This window comes from Heteronotia binoei, chromosome 2, assembly GCF_032191835.1.
Source record: "Heteronotia binoei isolate CCM8104 ecotype False Entrance Well chromosome 2, APGP_CSIRO_Hbin_v1, whole genome shotgun sequence".
Taxonomy (NCBI): Eukaryota; Metazoa; Chordata; class Lepidosauria; order Squamata; family Gekkonidae; genus Heteronotia; species Heteronotia binoei.
In genome coordinates, this window is record NC_083224.1 from 68,774,557 (window position 1) to 68,797,282 (window position 22,726).

Below are 22,726 nucleotides of genomic sequence, written 5' to 3' on the forward strand. Positions count from 1 at the left end.
CATACCTTTACCTCCTACTCGCTCGTTTCCGTCCACACCCCGTTGGGGCTCGAACCGCCTTTCCCCTTACGCGGCCCTATGGGGCGGAGCGAACCCGGTAGCACCTGGCCCAGGTGAACGAGTCAGCCAGCAGCTCAGCTGAGGAGCGCCGGAGCGGTGAGTATTACGACAGAACTGAAAACAGGAAGGACCCCGACCCCACTCTCACCGGCTCAAAAGCCATAATACTGCAGTGGTAGTTGGTTGCTGCTGCTATTTTAAAGCATATTTATATACGCACAGACAGCCTTTCTCCCGCCTCTGCTCCAAAACTGTCGAGGCTTTGGGGTTTTTTGAGGGAAGGCGGCGTCTTTCCCCCAGTGTGCCGTTTTCCTGCCAGGTCTCACGCTTTTGGCATTGATAGCCTTTTCTCCCGGGCCCAAAGTTCCCCTCTTTCCCATGTCCCCTTTCTCCCAGAACTTTTGAGGGGTTTACAGCATTTGGTCCTTGACGTTCCTGCCCCGCGGCGCTTATATGCCTCCCCTCCCAGTTTCGGACTCTTGAGAGTTCGCTTTCTGTCTTGGGAGCCCGGAGAACGTTATCAAGCACGCCTGCCTGTCCTGGAAGGAGGCTTGGGGATAACGCTCTCTCCTCCACGCGCGCCAGGCCTTCGCCTTGAGGTGTAAAAGAACTTCGTGCGAGCATGGATTAACTTTGGGGCTGGATAGACAAGAACAGCATCTGTTTACTTCAAGCATATCTGTCTCTTCTACGTAGCACGAGCTGGTTCAGCTCGTTTACTATGAAGTAAAGTGGTGTGCTCGTTGGGAACTACTCCCATGTATATGTGCACAGGACTGCAGCCCTAAGGCACCTGGAAGATCGGTCGCAGCCTTAAATTTGTAAATTGTGTGCGTTTTCACAACAACAACAAAAGATATGTCTTACCAGTTTGTTAGGGACATCCAAAGTAACACACAATAGTGTAAAACATTTAACATTGTTTAGCTTTGTTCTGGTTATTCCAATTAAGAGGCTATTTGGGGAGGGGGAAGCAACATGGCTCCTCGCAAGTTGCGCCTGTTCCGGGGGCAATAGCTGGAGTGAAGTTGGCAAGGAACTGAATTTCCTGGTACTGTGAAATTGATAAGGCTGTAGAGGCTGCAGTGAAACAGGCCTAAGAAATAGCCTATCCTTAACGTATGTGTCTTATGATTGTATTGTGAGTTAAAACAGATCTCTTTATTGTGTTAGCTGAAGTGTGTAGTCTATGTTGGTTAATGTTAATTGGCTTTATTATGCAAATTACTCTTAAGTAAACAGATCGGTTTTAAATCTTTAGCAAAGCCTCTCTCCTTAACAGGCCTTATGCAGTTGCTGCAGTAGGGAATATACAGAATGACCTGGTGTAAACATTTATTTTGTCTGATTATATACAGTTATAAAATGGTGATTTTATAAGTTTAAGATCGTTTTTAACAGTGGGAACAAGAAGAGTGGTAGCATTCTGGGGAGTTGAGCGCCCACCTCAATACTGTTTAAATTTTTCGGAGGGGTGTTCCCTCTAAGCTGAAATAGTGTGAGCTAGCTCGCAGTTTTTTAGCCTCCGGCTCACACCTTTGTGTCTTAACTCAGGAAAAATGGCCTCAGAGCAAACCAATTTATGCAGTGGCTCACAACTTTAATGCCAGTAGCTCAAGAAGTAAATGTTTTGAAAACGTGTGTGACTGCATGTGTCTGCTTTTAATTTTATTTATGAATTTTTAAAATATTAAAACTATTCAAAATCAGAATTCTGTACCACAGATCTGAAATCTGTGCCAAAAAATACTGAATTTTATGATCTAATTAAATTCTGCATAATCAAGCAAATAAAGCTTTTTACAAATTCTACTGCTGTTTGTATTTGTGGGGTAAAATTACAGAGGTTATCCAAGCACATGTTGCTTAGTTTTTGCCATCTGACTGCTGCAGACTTGCCCTGTTGGGGAAGGCTGAATATTTAGGACTAAGGACATTCTGGTTTAACCTGTGCCCAATTATCTAAACCTGCTGGAAACCTTTGTTCCTCCCAAAGGAGAGATGTTCATTATGAACATATTTGCTTGACAGAAAAATAATTGGGTCCTTAGGCAATCATGTCTTTCTAAGTTTTATTAAGGCAAGAAATGGAAGAAAAAATGTACACGATCAAGCATATGTAGGAGTGGTTAAAAACATAGTCTTGAATTGTATGCTTAAAAGTCGCTTAGTTCCTGATAGGAGTCTCAGAACTGATTTTATTTTAGATTTGCAACTTGTTGCCTTGCCAGGAAGAAATGCAAAATAAATCAGTTCTTGCAGGTAGGCAAGTCTGGGTCACTAATACTATTATTTTTTTCACTGAAATGCCTATAAAGCTTTAAAAAGTATATCAAAGTTCATATTGGAAAACTCTGATGTAAATCTGTCTGTTGCAAGAGTGAGGGGGAGTTGATAATAGAAAACAAACAAAAACAAGTTTAGGTAGTAAAATAAAAGAAAGTATATAATTTGGACAAATATTTGCTCCAGAAGAGATATTTTATTTTAAAAAGTCTTTAGGGGATTGAACTTTTTAAAAAATTTCCATTTTGTTTTTAGCCCCCACTTCCCCATTTCACATCTCTATGAGCGTTTAAGATAGTAGATGCCAGGGAATTAATCTTGGTCCGGTATACTTTTGGAAGACCGGAGAAACTTGATTGAACACCTGCATCACTGAACAGAGCAATTCTGTTATCCTGCAGTTGCAGTTGATTCATAACAATGTTTATCTGATGTGGTTGATTTCAGTGTATGAAGGCTTATACTGCTGTAAATCCAAGATACTGCATGACTCCATTTTGGTTTTGCTGCACCGGTGCTGCCCCTCTGGAGTTCAAAATGTTTAGTAGTTCCTAGTATGGCTGGCTTATAGCATCCCATTTCCCCCTTGCCTCCATATCTTGAAGCCCCATGGCTGCATTTGCCTGGACATCTTACATCATTGTCTAGTTGGAAAAGGGCAATTCTGTCACATGGCTTTGCATGCTGATCATCCCAAATGTTAATGACAGGAAAGATCCATGCCTGAACTACTGGAGAAATATTAGGAGACAGAATAGTAGTTATTGACTCAGATAAGGTTTTTAAACAGAGGCTAGATGGCCATCTGACAGCAATGAAGATCCTGTGAATTTAGGGGGAGGTGTTTGTGAGTTTCCTGCATTGTGCAGGGGGTTCGACTAGATGACCCTAGAGATCCCTTCCAACTCTATGATTCTAGATGGCTCCTGGCTGACTAAATTTGCTCTGCTAATTTTGCTCATCTTATTTCACTCATTTTGAAAAATGGTTTGCAGTCCTGTTGATTAATTACCATCCTGTGGTAGTTTTCAAACTACTACTGTATGGTTCTGAATGCATAACAGCAGCACTTCATGTTCTTTTTGATAAACATATGGAGCAGAGGTCCATCCGTGGCTGGAAGGGTAACTGTGGAAGGGCTTCTAGTGTCCTGGCCCCACTGGTGGACCTCCTTATGGCACCTGACTTTTTTGGGCACTGTATGACAGAGTGTTGGACTGGATGGGCCAGTCAACAACATCTAGTTTTGCTAAGCTAGGGCATCAAAAGTGGGTGCACAGGCAGAAATTTTGGCAAAGCAGGAAATAACTATGACTGAAAAAGGCAACCTTTTTGTCCCAAATGGAAATGCTGGTGCGCCAACAATCAAGACAGGAACAGAAGAAACAAGGATGTTGTTTGGCCAGACTAACTGTGAGCAAGGCTGAGTTCTATTGGCTGCGCAGCTCATGAAACTGATGCTAGGTGTAAACCATACCTGTCACCTTCTCCAGGCCATAGATTCCAGCAGTGCCGCTAGTGCCCCGGGGTCAGCTCAGCTGCTCGGATGAAGAACTGACTCTGAGTGCTGAGTAAAATGATCTGGTATGTTATTGTTTAGTATTCATGAGGGCGGGGTGGGGGTTGCTTAACCCAACCTATAATGACAGCCATTGAAGCAATAGTGGAGCAGGGGAGATTGTATCAAATCATTTGTGAATTTTAGCTCAGCAGTTTCGTTATTTTGCTGCTTTTACAGATTATCTTTTCTTGCTTTGTTCCTGCAACTAAAGAAGAGGTGCTTTGTTAGTATGGGTATAGTATCTTGTTCCTCTTTCTTTAGTTGCATGTGAACTCCATTTTGTTGTAACATATATGGTGGAATTCTACAGCTACATGTATGGTATCTGTATGGACCTGTTGTTGCTTACTATAACCTTTTTTGTGCTTTACACAAAATGCTGATTTGTTGCCATGGCCTGCTGAATAGCATTTTATTGTCTGTCCTGTCCTCTCCATCACATGATGAGATATGTGTGTGATGTGATATGTTTTGACCTTGCATCAGTCGTTGGCCATAGTCATAATAGTGGGTGTAAATGGCCAGGCTTCAGACTGGGACCTGTAGGAAAACTGAGAACACAAATGTGATAGTTATTCTCATTCCTTTATGTATTATTATTGCTTGTGTGTATTGTGTATTTGTGCTCATGCTTTCCGCTGTATTTATAATTTGTGCTGCATATTTATTCTTCATTGACTATTATTTCTTTCCCAGTCATACTCTTGGATTCTCACTGTTGGCATGATTTCCTGTTGGAACATTAACACTGATTTCCTATTTTCCCACATTTCCTATTTAATTAGTTTGTAATCTGATAGTTCAGGGGTGTCAAATGTCAGGCCTGTGGACCACAACCAGCCTGCCGAGGGCTTTAATGAGACCCACAGGGCACTTTTCTCCTCCCCTCCAAGGTTGCCAAAATTCTCAGCTCCAAGGCTGTCAAAATTCCCAGCTCCTCCTTCCTTATCTTTGCATGCTGAAGCAGGAAACAATTCTGGGTTTGCAAAGGTGCAAAGAAAATGCAGCATGGTCTTTCCATTAAGGCCTCTGTGCCCAGATAGACTAGTAGTCTATCTGGGCACAAAGACCTTAATGGAAAATCCATTCCATGTTTTCTTTGCAGTTTGGTCTGTGCTGCAATGCATTTTAATGGAGTGGAGCTCAGTTTCACTTTTCAGCATTTATATGGCCAGTTAGAAGCTGTTCCTTGCTGAAGTTGTGTGATCTTGTGAATAAAGGGTTGATGCTTTGAGCCAGCATGTCTCTGTTGAATGGACCTTAGAACTGGTGCCTAGTGAGTACTCTAACCTGGGAACCCACAGCAAAAGGGGGATATTACACTGAAGAGCCAATCTGAGTAGACCTGAGGACAGGGAAAGAAACTTGGAGTGCTCAGACATTTCATGTTTTCCTAGGCCAGAGCATTTTATATTTTTGGATTCTATTTTTAGCTTCTGCTGTGATCCTTGTGCTTTTTCTTATGCTTTATTTTTAAAATTGCATTGCCAACTCCCACTATTCCCCCACCTTTCCATTTTAAAACAAAACATCGCAAGAGTTTTAAGCATGTTTGTATTTTAAGTAAAAAATAATATATTTAATTGTGTATCCTTTATAAAGTTTATATATCCACTACCTGGCATTACGTTTTATGATATGCATGGCCTGGCCCCACAAAGTCCCATTTATGTCAGATCCATCCCTCAACCCCCTTGTAATAGATACTGTCTTGTGCTGCACATTTTAATGTGTATGTATTCTGTTCCCTTACATCTGCTTGTGTATGCCTTGATTGCAATGTTACCCATTACTGCCCAGATACAGTGTTGTGCTAGTGCACCAGCATTGTTCCAGTGCAATGTTTCATTACAGTAGCACAGCATCAGACCTGTTCAGTAACAAGAATTCCTTGGAAAGTGTCAGAGCCACCACCATTGTTAATGTCTTTGCACATCAAGATGGCCTACGGGTGAACTGCCCTCTGGAGTAGATTTCATTCAATGGATGGCTGAGATTGTAATGTGAGTGCTTGAGCCCACCTTGTGTATAGTTTCTTGGAATCCTGTATCTGATTTGTGTAGCACATTGTGTGGCCAAGTACTTTTGCTTATTGGTGTGATTCCACCAATTTTCCAAGATCCCCATTTTGAGTTCAGATTTCTCATGGACCCCTGAGCTGTCGTCTCCTCCCTTAGCAGTACATACCTGACATTCCCCCTTTTATATTGTATGTGGAAAGCTGAGCATGCCTTAGGGATACTTCTGTCTTCTTATATCTTCAATATAATACAGTGAGAATATCAGCTATATTTCGGCATAAAATGTTAATAGACACTGATTAATCTATGCTTTAAACATTAATGTTGTACAAAATGATTGGAAAATCAATTATGTAGTTCTGCCATAGACTGTAAAATTATTTTCCCATAATGTGATGTTATTTGTTGCTGTTCTCCACCTTGCATGTGAAGTGGTAGGTTTTTTGCCTGCAGCAAGAGAAATCTTTTGTTTGAAAGTTGTAGCTTGTAGCAGGTATGCAAAAAGATTATTACCAGGTAACCTGTATAGCACTCACTTTGCTTCTGAGTGTAGAAGAAAACTTCTTAAAAGCATACTGTATCCTTCCTACTCGAGTGCACTAGCAGTATAGTCAAAGTATTACAGATTAATAAGAAAACACAAAGCAGGTTGTAGGCAAGGATAATATTTTCCTCCTTCTGTTTAAATGTACCTTTTCACACTAGTGAGCTGTTTTAATCAACAGTTGCAGAAACAAAATTAGGGGGGGGGGCTGGATCTTAAGGCAGGGGCATCGAGCTCATTTGTTATGAGGGCTGGATCTGGCATAAATGAGACCTTGTTGGCCCAGGCCATGTACCTATTTAAGATTAGATAGCAGAGATATAAACTTTTTAAAGGATACAGACAAACACAACTAAATGCTTGTTTGTCACCTGTCTTTAAGGTATGTGGCAATTGCCCAGAGATGGTCTGTATTTTCCTCATTAAAATGTTGTGCTTTTGCTTGCTAATGGCAGTCCATGAGATGGGGCAGGGAAATGCACAAGTCTGTGATGTCAGGATATAGATAAGTTATCCTAGATTTTATAGAGAGGGGTGGTGGCTGTTGCAGAAGCAGCTGGTTTGAGCAGTGGGCTCTTCTATATTGCAACTTGGAGCTCTGTCCTCACTCTGTACCATGTAACTTTAACCAGTTTGTGTGGCTTTTCCATCCCACTCTGAATTAGTTCAGTTGCCCAAACTGATAAAGAATGGTGAAAATTGTGAGATTTTAAATTTGAGTTCTTGTTTGCATTGTTAGGTCAGGCCTGCCCTAGCTTCAGCTCATATCAGCAGCTAAGTGGGCTGGAATTTGTTTTATGAGACCTTCAGGGAAACAGAAGAAGTTGCAATCAAGGTGTTGACAGCAGACACAGTTGGTTTCTATTGATTCATTCATAGAAAATGAAAGCTCTTTCAGATTCCTTATTGTTTGTTTGCTATGTGTTTTTTTTGTGTGTGTTTTCATCCAGATAATGGCATTACACCCACGCAGAGTCCGATTAAAACCCTGGCTGGTAGCTCAGGTAGACAGTGGTATGTACCCAGGCCTTATATGGCTTAACAGAGAAGCAAAACGCTTTCAGATCCCATGGAAGCATGCAACTCGGCACAGCCCTCAGCATGAAGAAGAGAATACCATTTTTAAGGTAAGCAAAACTACACAGAGGGGCATATCTGGTGGAAGTGAGTCAGATTTATGCTTGGCCAGGAAGTAGCTTTAGACAGTCTCTTACTTCTTAGATTAACCTATCTCCCTGAGTGATTGTGAGGATAAAATAAGAAATCCCCCTATGTATGCTTCCCTGAACTTCTTTGGGAAAGGAGAGATACAATAGAACAGCCAACTGTTTTGCTTCCCTGAAGAACTATGTTTATATTTCTGAATACTGGTGCATAGTTTATGGGTGCTAGCGCTGCTTAAGTCTAGGAGGCTAACATTTGCCTGTGATTTGTGGGAAGCGCATTTGTGTTCATGGGATAGAAGCTGTTATAAATGTGAACTTTGTGGAATCCAGCAGCTGGGTTGAGGAGTCGGTCAGTTTTGGGGGGGGAAAGGTTTTGTTTTTAAAAGAAAAACAGGTATCATTCTAGAAGCTAGGAAAACTCATTGGGATTCTGGTTGTATTAACTAGCTGATCCTTATGTGATTTATATCCAGAAATAGTATGAATGACTTGTGCCATTCATGTTGCAGACTTGCATGGTTAGGCATACATTTTTGGATTTCTTTTTGTGGAAATTAGTAACTTCTTAAACAATGATCTCAACATCATCCCTTACATATGTTCAGACAAATGACTCACTGTGTGTCTCATCCTGGCCTCACTAGTCCTTTCTTAATATTAGAGCTTTTATTTAATCTTGTGTCAATTTCACCTATTCACAATAGACACCTTCTTAATTTTGTACAGTGATTTTAAGGGGTTGCTACTTACTTTAAGTAATATAGGTATTTCATTAAAAAACTCATGGTCTTTTTTTTTGCTAAATGAATTAAAACTGTGCTATTTATGGTTTAAACAAAAGCAAAGAAATTCCTGAATCTACAGTCCTAAGAGGAAGAAGACTGCAAATATGTGAGGGAAACTGGGAGACAAAGCAACATGTAGTGGCCAGTATAATGACTTTGAAGTACTTGTCAATACTCAGTGCTTTATCACCATTCTGTGTATCCTGTATTGCCACATAACTAATATTTTTTGTGTTTTATCTGGCTGTTGACTGTTTCTTTTAGATTTTCGAACAGTTCCCTTCTAAGAATCAGATTATCTCCATCTTTTGTCTACTTCTAGAGCAATTTTGGTATAGTGGTTAAGAGCAGTGAACTCTAATCTGGAGAACTGGGTTTGATTCCCCACTCCTCTACTTGCAGCTGCTGGGTGACCTTGGGTCAGTCACACTTCTCTCAGAGCTCTTCTCTTAAGGGCCATTCTCAAAGAGTTCTCTCAACCCCACCTACCTCACAGGGTGTTGGTAGTGAAGGGTGGGGTATATACATCCAGTCTCCTCCTCGTCTTCTTCTGCTGCTGCTGTTTGTATCACAATATATTCCTTTTCAGTTTCCATCTTAAAGACTCATCAGTTTTAGGGTATGTTGTTGACAGACTGAGCATGTGGTTTTTGCTTTGGTCTCATGATTTTTTTACCTCCTTGTTTTAAGATTGAAATAATTCCAGAAGTGGTTTTTATTTGTAATCATATGGAAAGTAACATAAATATTACTACTATTAGAAAAATACCCCATCTGGTAGTATAAGTTTATCTTAGCAATTACTGGTATTCTATTACAAATCTTATTTCCCTTTCCAGCTACAAAAGTTTGCTCTGTAACAGGAATCTTGGTTTTTGTCCAAAGATCTCTGATTAAATTAAAATGATGTTATACAGGTGTATATGGAATCTTGATTCCACATACAAACATAGTTTGCCATTGGGTTAGCTCCTTTGATTCCAGTCGGGTGGCCCACATAGGGATCCTGCATCTATTGATCCAGAATAATATTGATTAGGTAAACACTAACAAGCACTGTATTTTTTGTCTGTGTTGGTGGGAGTCTGCTTTGACTGAGGAGAGCAGGCTTTTCATTTTAAAAATAACATACTGGAAGTCAGAAGGCAATGGCAGCAATCACTCACTTTTGCAAAATGGGTTTATTCTCTGTGACAGATGTTGATTTGTTTGGCAACAACATGCTGGCATCATTACAGCACTTAACTAAATATGGTGTACTTTGCTCCCAGGCTTGGGCTGTGGAAACAGGAAAATACCAAGAAGGAGTTGACGATCCTGACCCTGCAAAATGGAAGGCTCAGCTCCGGTGTGCTCTCAACAAAAGCAGAGAATTTAACCTGATGTACGATGGCACCAAAGAGGTGCCAATGAATCCTATTAAAATTTATGAAGTGTGTGATATACCACAATCCCAGGGAGCAATCATTAATCCAGGTGAGGCACAAAGCGGTTCTGCTGTTTAAAGAAGCACACAACTTACTTTTCTGTATTAACACTGGTCTGTCTTTACAACTGAGAGTGTAGGTGCTTGGGAGGGAAAATCCTTCCTTTCAGTGAATCCTGCTAAGGTTAGTGTGAAAGTAGGTCAATTTACTCTTGGCACTATTTAATTGATTCAAAGGGAAATTTAAATCTGCATTCCCTCTGTTCAAGAATGCATTTTTTTTAACATCACATTTGTGGTGAATTGCTCATCTTTCTGTTTTTTGAAAAATATATTAAAAAGGCAACATAGCTGCACAAGTAACCAAATAAATAAGGGCAAAAAGCCAATGGTGCAGGAAGGAGAATAGTTATAGCTTCCCTTTATTATCTTGGCTCTATATTCTATTAAGTAGACTAGCCTTTGAAAAGGAAAAAAAAAGACTTTGTGCTTCCAGATTATAGCAATGAGATTCCCTGGGAGTGGATTCCATTTAAAGAACCCAGAAGCATGCAGAACGCAGGACAGAAATATATTTCAATTGAAAGATAGGTGTGTGCACATGTTAGTGTGTCTGGAAGAACCATTATGAGGGTTAGCTGTTGTAGGAGACTAGCAGGTAATGGGGTCACACAAAGTTTAGTTTGGGTGTCTGTTATCTGCCTACAACAGACTACTTGAAAGGGTTAGCAAGGCAGGTGATAGTGCTATGGCTAGGCCATATCAACTTTGGGAGCTATATCAAGGCAGTGGAATTCTTCATAGTAAGCTGAGAACTAAAAAAGGGTGGAATGACTTGGCTCTAGAAGGGTTGTAATGCTTTAAGAAGATGATCAGCCATGAGTTGGAATAAACATTGGCAATGTCTACAAAGTGGAATTGGAAATAATGTTTCCATGTAGTATTTCAGATCCATGGTACTTACATGTCTTTGCTCTCTTCTGTTGATATAATTCCACATTACTTGCTAATTCTTTAGCCTGTGCCTTTCCTATAGGCTCCACTGGTTCTGCTCCATGGGATGAGAAGGATAATGAACTTGATGATGAAGAGGAGGATGATTTAAACCAATCTCAACATGTACCCATACAGGATACATTTCCATTTCTTAACATAAATGGTCAGTAGATAAAGCATAGCAAGAATGTACATTGGACATCAAACTGTATTTTAATTACAGTTTGTCTTTTTACTGTATCACTGTATCTGATAATCAGGTGCTGGTCCCTGTGTGGATAGCCGAATATGTGTTGTGGAACCAGCCACAGTTACTATTTAGGGAACCCGCATATTTGTAGAAATATGAAACTTTTAAAAAAATAATTGGGCATAAAAATGGGATTTCCTTTCAACTCACAATCCTTTGTAGGGTCTCCTTTTGTCACTTCCACATTAAGCAAAATATAAATAGGTTCAGAAAACTGCCATTCTTAGGACAGGATTCTGTTCTGCTAGGAATTTCTTTACAAATGTGCTACAGAAAACTGTACAAAGAGGAGGCAGTGTCTACATCACTTTAAGGGTATAAGCTTTTATATAATGAGTCTGAATAATAATCTTCTAGTACTGTTGTCCTTGGTTATTGTCCTATCATCTTTCTTTTATTTAAAATGGTCAATTTGCTCAATTGCCTCTAGATCCAGGTGGGCAGTCGTGTTGGTCTGAAGCAATAGAACAAAGTTGGAGTCCAGTGGCACCTGCCTCTAAGACCAACGATAAAACTGTTTAGCAACCCTTTTCTGCTCATTTTTTTTAGCAGTCACTAAACATACTTGGTTTGTAACAATCCCAGCACTCAAGTACTTGGTTCTATCTCAACTTTTGTAGGCATACCATCTTCTGTATTTGTTGTATTCAGGTAGTCAAAGGCAAAGTAAATGCAAAGAGAAAGGCTCTGCTGTAGGGGGTGCTGCTTCCCTTTCTGTTGCTGACAGTGGGTGTCGCTGCACTAGGGTAAGAAAGAAAAGTGATGTGTGCATTTCTACCATTGCATGGCTGCCATTACAAGTGTGCCACAACAGGCTGTTGCAGAAATCGCCTGCTCCCAGCCACTGGGTCACTGTGACAACCATTTAGGTAGGGCTGTAATAAAAGTGTAAATTCCCACACTGCAGCAAAAGCAGAGGTACACACCTGTTTGCCAAACCAATATGTAGGCTATAATGATGGCACAGCCTTACAAGTCTGTTCAGTGGAGTTTCCCTAGAGCTAGGTTCAGGTTTAGCAGGTTTTAACTAACCTTGTCTCAGCAATATGCATTAATTTCCCACGCACCAGAATGTGTTACATTTTGTTTTGTTTTTTAAAAGCATCTTGCTAATATACAAATTTCCTTCTGTACAGTTCTCTTCCAAAGTATTGCATTTCTATTTTTCTCTTCCTGCACGGTAGAGGTAGAACAGATCATTAACTACCCATTGTCTTTATCCTGAGGGCTTTGATGTAGTAAATTGATTCAGGTCATTTATTAGCTAATGTTTTCCTTTGTGATGCTTTGAGATTGTATAAACTGATCTTTCTTTCCTTGTGCATTCTTTGAGACACTTTAAGTCAGGTTGCAACATGTCTGTGATGAAGGAATGAATAGATATTTACTATCATGCTCCGTATAAACTAAATTAAAATTTTAAACTAATTCTTCATGTTCTTTAAAGAAGGGTCCCCCCTTCCCCCGACAAGAAAACAAGCAGTTACATACCTCTGTAACTGCTGAGACTATTCAGCTAGAGTTCCTTTCAATCCAAGGCTAGAAGGGCTAAATTAACATTTCAGATTAAATTAGCATTTGAGGTAAAAGGCAGTCTGAGCAGCTCCCTTTCAGCAAGACCTATTGTTAATCAACTAGAAGCTGACTCACTTGTCTTCCTTTATTGGTTAGCTCCCAATCAGAGTGATTGGCTCCAATGGGGGCATAGTCTTGGCCATTTACTTAGGGTTTCTACAAGCAGGCTCTGTGGAGTAGTAGGCTGTGCTCCAGTGACAAAGTATCTGGAACACGGGAATAAACAGGCGGGTTTAGCAGACATGCAAGTTCAGCAGCAGGGTGAGGAAGCCAGAGCACTAGTGTCTCTACATCCCTAAAAGGTTAGGAGCACTTTTCACAAACAAATCTACATAAATAGGAAGTCTTATTAAATAAAAAGGGGATTAAAACAAATAATAAAAAGGCAGTTATGAAGGTAGAATACCAGCAGGGGATTGGGGGCTATCCAGTGTATTGCACTTAGTATAACATGTTTCCGCCAATTGAACAACAGTCATGTGTGTACTCAGTGCAAGGAGCTCCTGGTTCTCAGGTAATGTTTGCATCCTTGAGGCCAAAGTGGCTGACCTGTAGAAGCAGAGATAGTCAGTTAAGCATATGGATAAGACTCTCGGGGACTTGTTAGATGTGTCCTACTCTGAGAATGGCAGCCGTGCTGCTATCAGGGAGCATGAGGGCAAGGGGAAACAGGGCACCATGCTGATGAAAAGTGGTTTGGAATGGTTTATAATCTCTTTCCCTTCCTCTCCCCACAACATACACCCTGTGTGGTAGGTGGGTTGAGAGAGTTCTGAGAGAACTGTGACTGACCAAAGATCACCCACACATTGATTGTGTCAATCAATATGTGTTCAAGTCAGGAGGAAAAATACTCTCAATTTTTTTTAATTCAAGAAAATGTTATTGAAAAATTTAAATGTTTACAAAAATATACACTACAAAAGGAAAAACAAACACTTGTACATCTTTATACCAGAAAATATTGGGTAATTACAATGCTTATTACTTTCTGAATACTGAACATTAATTACCATTAATAATGTACAGCTAGTAAAGAATTATAGATATCGTTGAGTAAAGTTCTTATGGATAGTGTTGGGTCTGTTTTTTTAAGAAAAGGCAAGAAAGAGATAGTCTCAATGACTGTGCCATGGAGCAGGTGGTCATTGAACCTACCAGTGGGGAGGCATTCCTGGACTTGGTCCTAAGTAATGCCTAAGACCAGGTGAGAGATGTAGATATGATAGCACCCATTGGGAATGCTAACCATAAATATTAAGTTTAACATTTATGTAAATAGGGAGTTGCCCCAAAAGACCAACACAACCACCTTTAACTTTAGAATGGGTAACTACTCTCAAATGAGAAATTAGTAAGGAGAGTCAAATCCCTTTGGGAAGCTTGGAGACTTTGTGGTGGAATGTGACTGTTGTGACCTGGGGTTTTCTTCACACCTGAAGAGGCTTTTCTTCCATTCTTGAGTAGCTTGCTGCCACCACTTGACCTTTTGCTGGAATTACCCACTGAGTAATTCCACAGCTTCCATTTCAAGTTCTGAGGCCTTGCCTCTCTGTCTCTCACTGCTTAGCATCTGGTCACCATGGGGACAGTTTACAGGCTTGTGTGCCCTTGGAAGAACAGTCACTTGCCAACTGCCTGCCTTCCCCCTGGTGCCACTTTTAAAATAGCATGTCCAAGATGGTGGAGGTCTATGTGGTACAGAGAAACATTCCCAGCATCAAAAGTTATAAAGTATTAAAAAGAAAATGTTTTCAAGCATACTTTTAGCACAGCACCTGATTGAGCCAGGGATCCAAAAGAAATGGGTGAAACACTTAGGATGTTACAGATTCCGGTAGGGTTCTGTTATGTTTAAGCTTGCTCCAGCTCTTGAGGCAAGCACATGGTCATTGGCTGCCTGTGGAGAGGTCTGTGTGCTCAAGGAAAAGAGAGCTCATTCCTGCTTTTAAGGAATTTTTTTTATTGTATCTGTTTCTCCACCCCCGACCAGGTCAGACCTGGATTGAGGTGTGAAAGGAGGTCTTAAAGCTGATGGACAGATTAAAAACTGACAAATCACCAAGTCCAGATGGCATACCTCCAAGAGTTCTGATTGAGGTGTGAAAGGAGGTTCTATAGCTGATGGACAAGAGTTCTGAAAAAACTCAAATGTGAACTTGTGGATCCCCTGACAAAAAGATGCAATCTATCACTAAAATCTGTGGTCCATTCCTGAGCACTAGTAGGTAGTTAATGTAACCCCCATATTTTAAAAAGGTTCCAGAGGAGATCTGGCCAGTCTAACGTCAATATTGGGTAAGTTGGTTGAATCCATTATCAAAGATTAGAAATAGTAGGCACATTGTTGGACAAAAGCTATTGAGGAAGAATCAGTATGGATTCTGAAAGGGAAGATCTTGCCTTGCTAACCTTTTAGAGATCTTTGAGGGGATGAACAAGCATGTGGACATGGGGGATCCAATAGATGTTGTTTACCTAGTTTTCCAGAACACTTTTGATAAAGTTCCTCATCAAGGGCTTCTGTGTAAACTCAGCAATCATGGGATATGAGGACAAGACCACCTGTGGATTAAAACCAGGTTAATTAACAGGAAACTGAGTATGAATAGACAGTTTTGAGAGTGGAAGGTGATACCAATGGAGTACTGCAGGGTTCAGTACTAGGTCTAGTACTTTTTAACTTTTTCATTAATGATTTGGAGTTGGGAGCAATCAGTGAAGTGGCTAAATTTACCCATGACACTAAGTTGTTCAGAGCGGTGAGAACCAGGGAGGAATGTGAGGTGCTCCAGAGGGATCTGTCGAGTCTGGACAAGTGAGTATCATCATGGCAAATGAGGTTTAATTTGGACAAGTGCAGAGTAATGCACCTTGGAGCCAAAAATCCCAACTATAAATACACATTGATGGGGTCTGAACTGGCGGTAACTGACTAGGAGAGAAATCTTGGAGTCATGATTGATAACTCACTGGAAATGTTGATTTAGTGTGCGACTGCGATTAAAAAAGGCAAATGCTGTGCTGGGGATTATGAGGAAGAGAACTGAAATCAAATCGGGTGCTTGCCTTGAACCCAGGTGGACAAGTGCAGAGTAATGCACCTTGGAGTGTGGGTGTAGGTGTGGGAGGCAACTGTGGGTAAAAGCCACAATATAGCACAAAAGCCAAAATATATCAAAATTATCACCTCCCTTGATGCTTCAAGCAAGATGAGCATCTTGGTGCTTTTGTGGAGTGTGGTGCATCGGTGAATGGCTTGGGTAGTGAACACACTTAAGGATCTGTTAGACCTTTAGGGCTTTCCTGTGTAATTTGTGACATTGTTGCTGTTACAACACAAACTTGAGCAAAATTACACCCTTCTAAACCCATTAGCTTCAGTGGATTTAGAACGATGTAACTGAGCTTAGGATCATGGTGTTAATGCTGTATTCAGTTGAACAAAGTTAGTGTCCAGTGGCAACTTTTAAGACCAACGAAGTTTTATTCAAGGTGTCCAGTGGCAACTTTTAAGACCAACGAAGTTTTATTCAAGGTATAAGCTTTCATATGCGTGCACACTTCTTCAAATACATTGAAATGGAAGTTTACCAGTCACTTGATATAGGTAGAGAGTGAGCAGCAAATTAGCATAAGCATAATAAAGATGTTTAACAGATGCAAGAACCAGACTGGAATAACAAGCTTAGTTTATATGGTCACCATTTTGGGGTTTAATTCCAGGGTAAAACATAGCGAGGAAATAAATATGTCAAAATCAGAGAGAGATGGGCAGATGTACCCTTCTTAATTATGGAGTGCTAGAGTGGTTAACTGAGACCCTGTTGTATTCAATTGGAATTCACATTTTGCTTGGAGGAATAAATTGGGCTGGCTCCTAGTATTTGGACATAAAATTTGTTCTTCCCTTCCAGTTTTGAGTTTGATATAACAATTTTTACAAACTAACTAGAGGATTTGGAGTGTAAACCCATGTGAAAATTTAATTTATAACTCCCTGCACCCACACACTACCATTTGCTGTGTGTGCTCAATAGCAAAAACATGAATGGGGGCATACCTTTCTTTCTGGCATGCTAGCTGAATCACCACCTCCATTATAAGCTGCTTTTAAACCTCATAAAAGCTGCTGAATAGTTTTTTGTGATGACACAAATATATTCCTGTATAGATCTATAGTAAGCTGAATAAAAAGCAGCTTTTAAAAACAACTTCATCTCATAATATAGCCCAATTTATCTCTCTGGTAAAGGCAAATGTTGATAGTCAGAAAAGTTGCAAGGGATTTAAGATGCTTTTCTTTGGCTCAGATTCCCCAATGGCTCCAGCAAATGTGGAGGCCTGTAGCCCTGAAGCTGTATGGCCAAAGAATGAGCCTCTGGATATGGAAATGCCACCACCAACTCTTCAGCATGACATGTTCAGCTCTCCTGAACTCTGGATTAGTTCTCTTCCAAGTATGTCTGTTTGGTTCACATGAAATAAATATACAGTATAACAACACGAATTGCATAGCAAAATTATGTTTTTTGTACTTAATGAGTAAACTATGCATTTGAATGTACAGCAAAAGTGAATGGACATGAGAATTTTCCTGCCCTTATTCTTGATTGGATTCATATGGCCTAGGCAGTGTCCTCTGTTTTGAAAATGTATTACAGTTGCTCATGTCAGTCTGTGTTGAATGAGCTGGAAACTCCTGTTGATTTTGGATTCTGCATGCTTGTGATTTAGTTGAAGTGTTGGCAGTTATTTTTGCCAGTTGATAAACTTCCTCCTGCTGGTAGGTACTGCATTCATGTGATGATTAAGTTTAATCAAGACAGTTTATATCTTAATCGAATATGAAGCAATAGCTCCAGTTATTTATCACAAGTAGCGGTAAACTTGCTGCCTTAATTGGCTCTTGGTTTCTCAGTGCCTAATGTTCACTCACTTATTGTAGGAGTCTAGTAGTTCTGTCCTACACAGATTAGATATGGGATATGAAGTGCAGACTGGGTGTGGGATATGACTGGGCATGCGAACTGGCATGGGGCATGAAGAGACAGCAAAGTCATAGTGGTGCAGTTTTGAGTCCTGTTGCCATGTTCTAATAATGTATCCTTCTAAATCAAGTGACAGACCTAGAAATCAAGTTTGAATATCGAGGCAAAGAGTTTGGACAGACGATGACTGTGAGCAACCCCCAGGGCTGCAGACTTTTCTATGGAGAACTGGGTCCTATGCCTGATCAAGAAGAACTCTTTGGCCCTATTAGTTTGGAACAAGTCAAGTTTCCAGGGCCAGAACAGATCACAAATGAAAAGCAGAAGCTCTTTACAAGTCGACTGCTTGATGTCATGGACCGGGGTCTGATCTTGGAGGTCAATGGTCACGCCATTTATGCTGTCAGGCTCTGCCAATGTAAAGTTTATTGGTCTGGACCGTGTGCACCTTCTTCCACAACACCAAACTTGATTGAAAGACAAAAGAAAGTAAAACTCTTTTGTCTGGAAACATTCCTGAGTGGTGAGTAACTGTATGGTGCTTTGAGGTAGCCATTCTCTAATAGTTAATAAACACACACGAGCATGGAGACATTTGTGCAGCCTTTTTCAGCCCAGTGATTCTTTCCCATGAAGTGAATAACTAGAGTTGTTCATTTCATGGAAAAGAATCACTGGGCTAAAAAAGGCTGCACAGACGTTTCAATGCATGTTGTATCTCTTGTTATCAGTATAGTGTACGTTGGTTCTGATACTGATTTACTGGATCCCATACTTCATTGTGCACCTTGTCTTATTTAATTCTAATTTTGTTGTATGCCTTTCTGTGCAGTGGTACACTGTCATTAATAGGTATTAGCAGGTATCTGTTCCACTTATTATGATATTGATTTAATATGGGGTCAAAAGAAATAATAACCATTTTTAGGTTATATCATTGGGATAATAACCTTTAGATAGAAAGATTATGGAGAGAGAGAGAATGAAGTGTCAGTTTGAGATCTAGGAGAACTCTGCTATAGAAGCCCACTGGTTGACCCTGAGCCAGATGCTCTCTATTAACCTGTCCAGTCTTTGTCTCACAGGGTGTTGGTTCTGAGGATAAAATGGAGGAGAGAAGAATGATGTTGCTTTGGATTCATGTGGGGTCAAAGCGGGATGTAAATATATAAATAAATAAAAGTATTCAGTTTTGAGCTGGATAACTGTATCTTTTTCAGATGTGTGAATCTCTCATTATCAGCAACCTCTGTTTTTTTCCTCCTCTTAGAACTGATCGCTCACCAGAAAGGACAGATTGCTAAAGAGCCACCATATGAGATCTACTTTTGTTTTGGAGAAGAATGGCCAGATGGAAAATCTAGAGAGAGAAAATTGATTGTTGTTCAGGTAATAGAACAATGAATCTTGAAAAAAATACTACTTGTTAGAACAGTAGCTGACTTCCACACAAAGTAGATGCTAGTTAGCAGCAAATTCTGTGGTGCGAAAACTGAATTCTGGAACACTAACTGCTGGAAATCTGTTGCCTACAGACATTGGGTTATGTTCAGAACTGAGCTTCTCAGATGAAGTCTATGCCTCGTACCATTTTATCCACTTACTCTGTTCCAGCATGACATAGAAAGATATCACTATCTATATGTTCTAGTGTGAATACTTGTTAACAGTGCATCTATGATGCCATGTTTTAATGTTTTAAAATATATAATCAAAGCATTCTTGGTAGCTGTACCAGGTCTGAGTCCCTTGCCTTGGAGGTTTGCCAGAACCCCAACCTGAAAATTGGGAAACATACCTTTCTATTTTGACATGTATTTAGTACATGGTGTGTTACTGAGCTTGTTAGCATTTTATTGACTCCATAGTGGTATGTTGAATCTCCAGAATACTTTTGTATGTAGTATCAATGGCTCTGTTTATGAGATTACACATTTTCCAGTTTATTCAAATAAAAGCATACTAGAAATTTTAAATCTGGACCTCAGTATTTATGTAGAGTATATTTGGTGGGGACTTCTGTAATCTACAAGTTCCTATCCAAATGATTTAGGATGAGAAACCATCAATGAATGTGCAGGAGACTCCATGCTACAGTGATGGCAGATTCTGTAGTTATACACACAAACAAACAGGCTAGTAATAAAGAGATGTCTGCAGAAGATGACAGAGTGGCAAGAATCTGCAGTTGGCATCTCTGGGGTATGTTGATATTAATAGCAGTGGCAGGAGCTTTATGAAAAGGGCTTGTTGACAGGTTACCCTTGGCTTTTAAAAGGACCTCCCCTTTCCCGAACTAGCCAACAAGACATCAGTCAACTGGCATTCTAAGCAGGTTTGTGTACCTTCCTAGTTAAAATAAAGGATGTTGTAAAAAAGGAATCCCAAACTGAATTAAGCCTGTAGAAAACAGAGCTGAAATTTACTTTTGTGTGATAACAGGTATTTTGGTAATGTCAAAGCTGTTAACTTTCAGATTCTTTTTTATTTATAGTACATAATAAGTGCATTTTCTGAGAGCTTGCATTTTTTTTTGGTCTCTATTACCTTTACAAGAAATCTTTTTGACTAGAAATAAGGCCTGTTGTGGGGAAAAATACAACAGGCTCTAGAAAGAGGCTCTGTGTGAGTGCCCCCACTGCTGTCTTCCCACCCACCCAAGTTGGCTGTTTTCTGTAGGTGAATTGATCTGACTTCAGCTTTCCATCTCCTCCCCGCTCCCTGCAGCCTCTATGACAGTGTGGACCAAAGCAGCTTACATCATACAGGGGAGCTGATCTCTGCCATCTGGAAAGTAGCTGTAATTCTGAGTGATCGCCAGCCTCCACCTGAAGATTGACAACTATGGTTCCCCAGGAGGAAATTACTGGTTGGCTGCTGCTGAACAGTAGCAAGCAGTCAGGCCTAGGGTAGTCAACCTCCAGGTGTGGGCTGAAGATCACCTGGTATCACAACTGAACTCCAAACATCTCTCTCCCCATGGAGGGTGGACTCTATGGCATTATATTCAGCTGAGGCCTCTCCCTTCTCCAAATTCTGTCCTCCTCAAACTCAACTACAAAATCTCCAGGAATTTCCCACCAACCTGGAACTGGCAGCACTAGTCAGGACTGGGCCTAATGAGTTTTCCCTCAAAGGCCAAAATAGGCCTGGAAAGGTTACCCCCACACACACACTTTTACAGACAGAACCAAATTTGGTTGCTTTTTACTGAGAGAACCAAGGTTGGTTGCCTAGCAAAAGCCACTGCCTAGCATTTCCCCTGTAGCCCAGTCTTTGTTTGTCTTGGGGCTGGCAGTGGGCACGGGAGAGTGGAGTCAGCTATGTACGCTTGAGTGGGCATAGGAGAGTGGAATCAGCCAATGCTACGTAAGTACACTTGAGTGATGTTTGATAGGCCATTCACTGATGCAGAACACACCACAGCCAATGGGAGAGCCGGATTGGGCCAATTCCATAGGGCTTTTGTATATATAAGAGAACCTATATTTAACAGTGCACAAATGGTCTTCATGGTGATAGAAAGCAATTGTGCTGACTTAATGATGGAAAGCCATTTTGAGGCATCATAGAAAGGGAAAACATCAGATTCCATGAACAATATCTGTCTCTTCATGGAGGAAATACATCTTGGGGCTGCACTGTTATATTTCTTCTACTTGGATGGGTTGAATAAGAGCATGAGAAATTTCACACCTTTGAACATGAATTCTGGTGCAGACTCGGCTCATGACTTCTGCATAATTGTTCCTCCTGCTGTGCTGACAATGTTTATGTGAGCTGCACACCTTTCTGTAACAGGCATGAGTTGTGAGTGAAACACTGTATAGATCATTTGGGCTTGATGCCAATTAATTTCCCGGATACGCATTAATAGATACGCATTAATTCAGAATGGAATCTATGTAACTCATGCTATGAAGGGGAAAATAAAGACTTGCAATTAAATTAAGATGTTTGGTTTTGGATGGCAAATGCAGTATATTCTAGTTTTTCAGATTAGCATGTTGCAATTTATAATTACTTCTGGACTAACATGATGGATCTGTCAAACAGGTAATTCCAGTTGTAGCTCGGATGATCTATGAGATGTTCTCTGGTGATTTCACCCGTTCCTTTGACAGCGGCAGTGTGCGGCTTCAGATCTCTACTCCTGATATCAAGGACAACATTGTTGCTCAGCTGAAACAACTCTACCGCCTGTTGCAGAATCACCAGGAAGGTTGGCCGATGCAGCCACCAAACATGCAGATGCCTCCAACCCTCACAGCACAATGATAATCAAGCTTTGCCTGAACAAGGAACTGCCTGGATTGATCAATTGTGTTGATACTGTGATCCTGATTAAGAACAGCTGTATTTGAATTAATTTTAAACTATCCTCAAGTGAGTTACATAAAAATGAAATGTATAATGTAATAAACTTGCATTAATACAGATCATATTTTGCTTGTAGACAAGAACTGTGGCATTTTACCACTTTTTACTTGGACAGTTTATGTAAATAAATAGAGATGTTTTTATATTGTGCCTTACTAAATGTAACATGGCAAAACTTTTATCATATGTAACTAGATCTCACATGTTGCTTTGCCTGAGGAACATCAGAAACCTTTAAGGGAAACACTAAACCTAGTTTACTTGAAACTAAGTTTATTTTAACTAACCTGTTACTCGTGTGTTGATGAAAGTACTTATGTATTACATAAGATGCAGGTTTCTACTTTATAGTACTATTTTTTCAAGTCAGGAGCTGGTATATATATGAAATGTTTGATTAATGTAAAGCAAAAGCTAAGGTCCATAATGTCTTCAATAAAATAGCTTTGCAAAATGTTCATGTGAGACTTAATAATAGTCTGGATTTTCCTTGAGTTAAACTGCTGCAGCCTGATAGTGTTTCACATTTTTTTATGGTGTTAAAATAACTTTATAATCAATTGATCCACATCTCCAAGAACAAAAGCTATTCAGTCAATGCTAGGTTGTAATTATTGGCTATCATATAGTGTGACAAATAGTCATTATCAGCAGATTTCATCTTGATTACAAACATAAAAAATGC

General features: G+C 40.2%; 1 protein-coding gene across 1 annotated transcript; it reads left to right on the top strand.

The window, feature by feature from the left end:
* Window positions 1-13: 13 nt before the first annotated feature.
* Window positions 14-22,495, top strand: IRF6 (interferon regulatory factor 6). The gene is made up of 8 exons (XM_060231247.1): window positions 14-156; window positions 7,423-7,599; window positions 9,695-9,899; window positions 10,886-11,008; window positions 16,984-17,130; window positions 17,792-18,184; window positions 18,932-19,050; window positions 21,718-22,495. Exons 2-8 carry the CDS (start codon window positions 7,426-7,428, stop codon window positions 21,937-21,939), a joined length of 1,383 nt encoding a protein of 460 aa, XP_060087230.1. The 5' UTR covers window positions 14-156; window positions 7,423-7,425; the 3' UTR covers window positions 21,940-22,495.
* The last annotated feature ends 231 nt before the right edge of the window (window positions 22,496-22,726 follow it).